Source organism: Camponotus floridanus, unplaced genomic scaffold (genome assembly GCF_003227725.1).
Source record: "Camponotus floridanus strain SB8 unplaced genomic scaffold, Cflo_v7.5 scaffold105, whole genome shotgun sequence".
Lineage (NCBI taxonomy): Eukaryota > Metazoa > Arthropoda > Insecta > Hymenoptera > Formicidae > Camponotus > Camponotus floridanus.
Window position 1 is genome coordinate 683,262 of NW_020229221.1, and position 10,348 is coordinate 693,609.

A 10,348-nucleotide genomic window follows, 5' to 3' on the forward strand; every position below is an offset into this window, starting at 1 on the left:
TGTATATTTACGAAAACAATTTTTGCTAACATAAATCGTAGACAGAATAGAAGTATAACATTTTAACACTATCTGTGCTAATTTTTACATGTTTCGTATATATATATATGCCAAGTTTTCTATTTATGAAACGATAACTCAGTCTTATAAATTAATTCAGTTTAATAGTAGTCATGTAAAACCATATGTCATTGCAGTGATGAACGAAGCTGATGGAGATAATAATCACATTGTCTGAGTTCGTAAAGACGACTTTATTGTTAATGTACCTGTCGTATTATGCATAAAGAATAGTCCTGTATAACTGAGATACTGATTTTTACCGAGTATCAATAATTATATGTAGATACGATCAAATAAAATGTCGTTATTCCGGATCTGGTGTTTCTTTCGTAGCCTTTTGTTGCTCCTCCTTTTCCTTGGCTTTTGCATCGGGAACCCATAGACCGCTATCGACGCAACGTTTCATGTGATATGTCGCCTCTTCCTCTGACATTGAGGCTATCGTTTGTTGCAACAAAGGAATATCTTGCGCCTCGAAGCATTTTTGTAAAGACTGAAACAGAGCATAAAGAAAGGCATAAAGAGAAAAGAAAAACACTCTATATAGTATATTGATTTTTATGTTACAAGACAAATTTTTATTTACTTCTGGAAGACTTTCAAACACTTCAACTGGATCAAGTCCGCCAGGACCTAGACGAGCTTTTCTCTCTTCCTCCTCAGCCTCCCTGACCGCATCAGTCACATTTTCTGCTGCTCTCTTGCGTATTCTATCCTTAAATGCCCTCAGTTCATCATCGAAGGAATTTTTGTATTCTACTTCGGCAATTTGAATACGACTGAAAAAAGATCCGACGCACGCCCGCGGATCAACCTCCAATTGTTTGGATAGTTCCAATATATATTGCATACATATACATTGATGAGCAACATGCTCCATTAAATCATGTTTCTGAAAATATATGTTAAATATATTTTAATACAGAATTTATGATAATTATTAACTGTTAAAAACTCCATTTGTTACCAAAACTGCTTACTTCTTCCATTTCTAAATTAATACACCAAACAACTAAGTAATTTGCTGTATTCTCGCAAACTAAATACGGATGCTCTTGTAAGAATTTTTTACTGTCATCATATTTCCTCAGCATGCCAAATTCTTTCAATTTTTTCTCATTTTCTTTAACAAATTGCTTCATCCGTTTCTCCTTTTCTTCATCAGATAAACCAGCATCTGCATCCTTTCTAGGAGGCTTTGTATTTATCACAGTTTTGGTAAAACCATCTTGGCCAATGGTATCTACATTCCAAGGTGTTAATCTTTCTTTCTTTTTCATTTCCTCCTCTTTCTGTTTAATCTTCTTCTCTTCCTCTTCAAGATCATGAAGAACCTTTTTTAATGTAGTTAAATCAGCTGAATCTTTCTGCTCGCTTTCTAATTTAGCTAACTTTTCTTTTGCATCTTTCAATTTCTGCAATGTTCTAAAATAACAAGTAAAATGTAAAATATAAACTTAACTTTAAATATTAACTTAATTTTATAGAAAAAGATATTTATTCAACAAATGTCTTTCATACTCTGCTTTTTTCCTATTGTGTTCCTCCTGCTCTTTCTTACGTTCTTCCATTCTTTCAAGTCGTGCCTGATGACGCCATCTGAATAAGGACGGCGTATCAATGTTTGGATGTGTATCATCTTCATCATCTGAAATCTAAGAGAACAATATTTACCAATACAAAACTATATATTTCTATGAATAAAATCTAAATATATATTGTTTTTGTTTAACATAATGGTAAAAAAATTGATAATTAAGAAACGAAGTAATTTGCAATATTTAAGCACATTAAAATTTGTAGCAAATAAAATATATTTTATATTTTTGCAATGAATATATAACTTTGAATCTTCGAACTACAATTGACGTAATTGACGTTTCATCAATAATAAAATAATTTCCGATATAAAAAGTTATACATAGTCGGCGGAGTCTCAAATCTAGAATTTTCCAGAAGAGCACTGGACCCGGAGAATGAGCGACACATCCTTACTTCAATATTCTTCCATTTGCTGTAGTCTACCATTGTAGCGTCCGGATATAGTCGTCCTTCGTCTAATTGTTCTTGGTATTCCTTCAGTTGCACGAGTTTTCCTTTTTTTTTGCTTACCGCAAATATCGCGCATAAAAATCTCAAATTACTGCGTTTTTGCGAGAGCACTAATCCTTCGATTATCGCACTTGTCAAAGTTTGTCAATTGTACAGCGACCCTACTGTTTCATGAACTTTGGACCTTCTGTAACTGCCGTGGAAGATAAAAGATGTCGTGCCGGTATCAATCGATGATTCGCATACACGAAACATCATCTAGGTTCATTTTGAAAATTCGTAACCATAGTCTTAATGGTTTCCATTCACACATAAAATTCCCTAAGCACGTAAGACGTAGTGTAAGGAAATCGACCAATCACGGTCGAGTATTGGCCCTTAGAGAGATTAAAGGCCGCAGCACACACTTTTGCATAAGCGCATAACCATAAGCATAAGGAAATTGATTGGGCCCCAAGTATATGCATTAAAAAAAAATGAACCAATCAATTTTCTTATGCTTATGATTATGCGCTTATGCAAAAGTGTGTGCTGCGGCCTTTTGTCTGGATAGGCCTTAAGCAGAGAGAAAAACGTAAGCGTAAGGAAATTGACCAATCACGGTCGAGTGATTGGTCATTACGCTTAAGGTGCAATTTCATTGACGCTAAAAAGTAGCGTCAACAATTGGTTGAACAAAGAAGCAACTACTTACTTCTTTGTTCAACCAATGGTTGACGCTACTTTTTAGCGTCAATGAAATTGCACCTTTAAGGTGCGGCCTCATTGACGCTAAAAAGTAGCGTCAACCATTGGTTGAACAAAGAGGTAAGTATAGTTGCTTCATTGTTCAACCAATGGTTGACGCTATTTTTTAGCGTCAATGAGGCCGCATCTTTACGATGTTTTCACCAACTGGTCAATTGACGAGTTTTTTGTATCAGTGATTGGTAGAACTGTCTCATATATGAAATAGTTGAATTGAACTTTTTTGAAAAGTTTATTCGCCGTTGTCGCGATATTAACGTCCGGAATAAGTGGAACATATTCGTAAGTTATATACAATTTTATTATTAATAAATAGTTGATTGCTCTCGAAATACGATACTCGATTATACGATAGGAATCAAAATTATAAATTATTATTTGTTGCAATCTTTACGAGCAATGATTACTCTTCTATTTCTATTTCGTTTCTATCCTAATATATATGTGTACACACATTTAGAATTCTAATATAATAAATAAATATTCTCTCTGATATCATTTGATCTAAATATAATTTGATTCAGAACGCGCAATAAAACGATCGAATAAAAATCGGATAATTAACATAATGGAAATATATATTTTTAAAGTTATATACAAGTGTATTTATATACAAGTATATCTTTAAAGTCACACACACACACACACGGATTAATTATTTATTAAACACACATCTTTAAAGTCACATACACACGTACACGTACATACGGATTAATAATTTATTAAACACACATCTTTAAAGTCACATACGCACTCACACACACACATACACGTACACACGGATTAATTATTTATTAAACGATTAATATACTTCGTGAAGTTATTTCCATTTTTATTTGCAATTATGATCTTTAATAAAGATTTCTCATCATAATAAAAAAATTTTATATCGTTTATCAAAAGTTTAAATTAGATTTAGAAGTATATTATTGCCTCTTTTCGATAATAATTGATTATTTCACTGTATCTATTTCGTGAATAGCTATCATTACAGAGATCGCGTAGAGACAATGCAATAAAATTAATAATAAAATTCCAATAAAATTAAATACAAATTAATTATAATAATTAAATATAAATTTGTTTATAATTAACTTTTTCTACGTTGAGAAAAGTTCTTCGTTTCTTTTGGAATATCTTAAAGATTCTTTTAATTAAATTTTACAAAATATATAACTGTTGAATTTATAGTATTTAATATTTAGAAATAAATAGATAATATTTTATTTTTATATACATTAAGTATACGATATTATTTATTAAAAAAACTAATATATATTATATGGATCTTTTTGTTAAGTTAATTATTTAGATCTACGATTCGATTGTTTTACTGCATTTCAATTCGAATTATATATTTAGATGAAAAATAAAACGATAATAAAATAATAAGCAATATATCTATTTTAAAAATAGTGGATATAAATAATAAATAATAAATAATTTTTATAAATTACTCACCGCATGTCTCTGGCTGCTTCAGGCTCTCTCCCTGCTTTCTGACTGTCCGATACTTTTCCAGATGTCCTTCTCTTTTGTTGTTTCATCCTTTGTTGTTTCTTCGTAGTAGTCACGAATTCACTCGCGAACAAACAATTATATTTCAGTTAATTATATTTCAGTCATATACAGAAACGATCGCGAGACACTTTGCACGGCACTCCCGATCGCAAAATAATCATACGAGATACGTATTTTTATAATATTATTATTATTTTATTATTATTGCAAGAGAGGAACACAAAAATTACAATAATTCGCTCGATTTTTAAACGAAGCCAAAATCATGCACCACTCGATTCTTACACTAATTAACTATTTCTATTTGTTGATGTATAATATATGCATAATAACGCGAATCATAAGATTAAAATATTAAAGTAATGTAAATTGATGATACAGCAATCGTTTAATTAATATGATATATATGCATGCAGTTTAGGAAAGTTTAAAACATCGGGCGAAATCGAATTTCATTCTATGCAATGTTAAAGAAATAATTATTATTCGTAAAGTTCGATAATCGGAGAATATTGCGAGAAAATTTGTAATTTTTGCCCCTTTCGCTTCAATTTTTATTTGCAATAATGAAAGATCGAAATGCAATAACGAAAGATCGTGTTTCGATGAATTTATCGTCGCCACAATTTCATGTCATTTGTTAATTAATTATTTGTCAATTGTAATAGTCGAATTATTATATTTCGATCTAATCGCGATCGTACTTTTAGGAAAAGAATTCGATAATACGGAGCGTTCCGTATCACTATTTTCCCGCTGGAATGTCGCCGTGCGAATGAGGGGGAGGTCGTCGCGTATATAAACAATAGCGCGCTACGTCACAAGGTCGAATGACGTGTTAGCTCGCTGCCGAAATATTTAACGCGTACTGTGACGTATGTGAGAATTGTATTTATATACAAGTATATTTTTAAAGTCACACACACACACACACACACGCGCGCGCGCGCGCGCGCACACTGAGAAAAAAGTTGTTAACTCGACTAAACCGTTTAACTAAATTATTATTTTTTTAATTGAAATATTGAAATATTTAAGTTAAATAAATGTCATGTTAGATTTATAATAGTTAAATATTCCAAATAAATAGACAATAATTTAGTTAAATGGTTTAGTTAAGTTAACAACTTTTTTTCTCAGTGTACACAGATTAATTACTTATTAAACCTCACGAGATATATTAATCGTTTAATAATATAAATGTATTATTATATCCATGTATATTTATATCCAAGTATATTTTTAAAGTCTCACACACACACGTACATTGAGAAAAAAAAGTTTTTGTTAACTCAACTAAACCGTTTAACTAAATTATTATTTTTTAAATTAAAATATTGAAATATTTAAGTTAAATAAATGTCATGTTAGATTTATAATAGTTAAATATTCCAGTTAAAAAGGTAATAATTTAGTTAAATGGTTTAGTTAAGTTAACAACTTTTTTTCTTTTACAATTAGTCTTTTCTCTGTCTACTATTTCATTGTTTTATTACGCTTTTAGAAAGTCAAGTTCTATAATGTAACTTTTAATGTTGTATTTCATATGAAATTATTATTTTAAACATAATAATTTTCTTCTTTGCATTTCTATCATGAATAGACATTTCCAACCTTTACTAAAAAAACTAAAAATATCCCTCAATTTTTTATCTCTTTGGACAATTTATTTACATTTATATATAATTCTCTTTATTCCTTTAAAAGTGAACATCGAGAACAAGGCACACGAGTATTGTAAATGTCAAAAAATGATGGTGCGAATATTATAGTTGTGAATATATAAAAATAAATGCAATATACTATGAATTTTCTACGTTATATATTGAATCGAAATTGCACAAAAGAGGAAAAGAAGAACAAGCCTATGAATAGACATTTCCATTTTTTATTAAAAAATTAAAAATATCTCTCAATTTTTTCTCTCTTCGGATAATTTATTTACATTTATATATAATTCTCTTTATTCCTTTAAAAGTGAACATCGAGAACAACTCTCTTTCTTCAGGCAAGTCTACATATATGATCAATATGATTAATTGATTCCATCTTTATATATTTATCATTATGTGCTATTAATTAAAGCCGTAGACAATATTTCAGAAATCAAAGTTGTGCGAACGTTGCGCGCAGGAATTGTCATGCGCAGAAACGAATGCGCAGTGGTTCGGCCGCCATGTTGGCGCGTGACTGCTACGTCATACGAGTCATAGCAACGTCATACGCGTCATACGTGTCTCGGAGTCATACGCAGTTACACGGATCGTCGAACGTCCGCATTTTTCGAGTCTTTTAACCGTTTTTAAACGAATATCGCGAGTGAACGAGCGTCGAGAGTGTCCAAGGATGATCGCGCGACTTTCATAGTGTGTCGATGGAAACGCGCGACAGCGATTTTTGACGATATTCAGTGATGGCGTCATTGCGAAGATGGAGCGAAGTCGCGTCGCGTTATTTGCGCCCTTGATGATGATTATCGGATGCGAGCGAATATCGGGAGTGCCGAATAAAGTGTCGCGCGTTTGCGTTGATGATATCGTGTGGATTTGTGTGCATCAAGATCGAAATAGGACGTCCCGAGGCGAGCGAACTGTCCCGAGGAGGAGCGGCCTGTGGAACAGCCGGTGAGTAGATTTGATTTATCATATTTGCGTGATAATTTGTGCTCATTCGACGCTTATACAGCATCGCGATGTCCCGAATTACATTCGGACAAATCGGCATCATAATTCGATTCGGTGCAATTCAAATAAAGACGATCGCGTGAAGATGGTTATGCTAGAAGCGATTTCAAATTTATTTTGTACGCGCGCGCAATGCTGCACAGCCTATCTCGTAGGGTTGCCAACTGTTAAACAATAAATTTGTTTGATCTAACCTAACCTAACCTAACCTAATCTCTCAGTGTCTTTAGATATCGAATGTAAACACAAGCGTATGCTCCCTGGATTTTATCATGCTTTCAAAAATAATATTTAATTATTTCATTAGTGTATTACATTTCATTACGTAGTATATTAATCGTATTAAATGTGCGACGTACAGTTTTACACATTTTAATGAGGAGCATATAATATAATTCGTTAGGTTAGATTAAATTAAAACAAGCTGCTGTGATTCATTTAAAGTAATAGGATTAATTTGACGAATGTGCAGCTATTGAAGTTACATGATATTTGTGGACACATTTTTAAAGTAATCATGAGTGTCTTATCTCATCTCGATTACATGAAATTAAAATATAAAATATTTATGTATTCCACATTAACGTTATTCATTACAAGTACTATATTATTTTCTTATATCTCAATTGTATTATCACATTATTTCATTGATGAAGCTTTTCATATACCGCAGACAATATGATACTGTGTGTGGAATTTTACACAGGTAATACGTGGCACAAAAATAATTTGCTCTCAAGTATTGTGCGCATTTCTTAAAAATAAATCAAATTAAATTATTTTCAGAATCCAAACATCGTTACATTGCCAGGATTGTATCTTATTATAACTGCGATATTATCACCTTTTAATATGTGTGCGCAGTATTACATACATAAAATATATAAATTTATTTGAAACGTACTGAAATCTTTATCTTATTTATAATATTCGTGATATTATAAAAGAAAATTGCAACTCTAATGAAACAGAGCGGTGGAATAATTGGTTGATTGGTTAATTGCAGGTAATTATGTTGTACTTATATATCGTAAGAAAGAGAAAATAAAATAAAAGTTGAATACTGAATGTGCTCTAAAGTAAATCTCATCTAAATAAATAAATGCATAAATGTGCGCCCCACATTCCTCATGAAAAAAATACATAATATTAATCTTTATGTATTATTATTTTTAGATTTGTTTTTTATTCTTTTAAATTCTCTAGATACACTTTTCATTTCTTCCCTCTTTCTTTTCAACTATTAAATATAGATCTATCATTTTTAATATAGATCTGTCATTTTTAGTGTACATTATTGCAGTAAGTGGAACAAAGAGCAAATCTTTTGGCACATTTAGAATGTACAGGAAAGTCAGTTTTATCTGATGCGTTTTTTTCAATAGAAATATCTGAAAAAATTCATACGTCTTTTTTAATCTTAATCTTTCTAAATAAAAATTAGAATAATAAATTTGCAAAATAATTTGCTTAAATATATTTTTATTGCAAACATATGAAGCAAAGTGCTCAAGGTGCATCACTATGAAAACATAGATAGAATAAAAAGTAGATCGTATACAAAAGAATTAAAATATTTACACTACATATTTGATATAGCATTTAATCGATATGTGGCAGTATACAAATAAATCTAATTTTCTCTCGAATTTTTTCACGAAATTTAAAACTACTAGAAAAATATCAAATTTCAATTGTTCATAGTCTTGCGAAAGAAGCATTCTCGCTTAAAGAATCTTTAGAAAAAAAAAAATAAAAAAATTCTAAAGAAAAAAAAGGACAAAAAATTTTTAATCTGACATGGATATTTAATTTTATACTAATATTTTAATGTAACACTTCATTATAAAGATTTTATTTTGTGAAACGTTTATACATAAAAGTACAATGATTATAAGGCTTCTTTAATCTATTGGTTCATCTTCGCATGTTTTTCGTCTATAAAATATTTGTGCTTCTGGATACTTTTCTCTGGAAGCTTTAGGCAATGTGTGTAACCTAAATCTGTTAACGTACAAGTATTAGAGTAAGGATAAGTATATGTAATTTGAATTAAAAATACGTTTCTTATATGAATTTTTAATTACATATTTTATTATAACTACAAATAAAAAAAATCATGTTTGCGCGCCTTGATTCTAACAATTTACCGACATGCACAAAATGATGACTTTACCGGCAGTCGAAGTATCTAGACTACGTAATTCTGCTGGCGTTTAACGCGAATGCAGATGGCGATACTAAACAGCAAAAAGATGGCCGCATTGTGTGAAACGCGAGGCGCCGAAATATTGCATTTCGTATATCAATTTATAAATGCATGAAAACATCCATTGCTTCTAACTCTCCGTTGGCGGGACAATACTCGAGCAAAAATTGAAGTGAAAAGTAAAGGCAAAATTAAGCAGCACCAGCAGCAGCAGCAGCGGGCAGCGGGCAAGGAGCAGCAGCAGCCGGAGCGGGCATTTTTTTTTTTTTTTTTTTTTTTTTCTTAATTTGATACTCTTTCTTTTACAGTTTCGAAGCTTTCGCTCATATCCGTCTTTTGTTCTTTTTCCTATTTCCCTACTTTTAGTTTAAGGATCCTTTTATTTAAAACTTATTCTCTTATTTTAATTTGTTTCTCTCTATTTAATTTGTTCCTTCTTTTTTTTCTTATTTTTTTTCTTTTCAGAAATTTGGATCTGCAGCCGACATCAGCAGCAGCGGGGCAGCGGGCAGCAGCAGCGAGAAGCGGACAGCGGACAGCGGCAGCGGGAAGCGGACAGCGGACAGCGGACAGCGGAAGCGAGAAGAGGACAGCGGACGCAGCAGCAGCAAGCCGGAAAAAGGAAAAGCGACAGCGGACAGCAGCAGCAGCGGGCATTTTTTTTTTTTTTTATATTTAATTCTCTTTCCTTTTACAGTTTCGAGCTTTCGGTCAATCTTTGTCTTTTGTCTCTAATTTTTCTATTTCCCTACTTTTATGTTTAAGGAGCCTTTTTTTAAAACTTTGTTTTTTTTTTAATTCTGTTTCTCTTTTATTCTAATTTGTTCCTTCTTTTTCTTATTTTTTTTTTCTTTTTCAGAATGTGGGTTTCTCAGCCGACATCAGTAGCAGCGGACAGCGGACAGCGGCAGTGGACAGCGGACAGCAGGACAGCGGCAGCGAGAGCGGACAGCGGACAGCGGGGAACTGCAGCGACAGCGGCAGCGGGAAGTGACAGCGGAAGCGACAGCGACAGCGGGAGCGGAAGCGACAGCGGCAGCGAGAAGCGGACAGCGTACAGCGGACAGCAGCA

General features: G+C 32.2%; 1 protein-coding gene across 1 annotated transcript; it reads right to left on the reverse strand.

Annotated features, from left to right (window-relative positions):
* Nucleotides 1–235: 235 nt before the first annotated feature.
* LOC105250179 (hsp90 co-chaperone Cdc37) lies at nt 236–2,293 on the reverse strand. Its single transcript, XM_011256142.2, has 5 exons — nt 2,059–2,293; nt 1,585–1,718; nt 1,044–1,488; nt 650–955; nt 236–556 (listed from the first exon to the last, which is right to left on the reverse strand). The coding sequence occupies exons 1-5, from the start codon at nt 2,089–2,091 to the stop codon at nt 368–370; spliced, it is 1,107 nt and encodes a 368-aa protein (XP_011254444.1). The 5' UTR covers nt 2,092–2,293; the 3' UTR covers nt 236–367.
* Nucleotides 2,294–10,348: the final 8,055 nt, after the last annotated feature.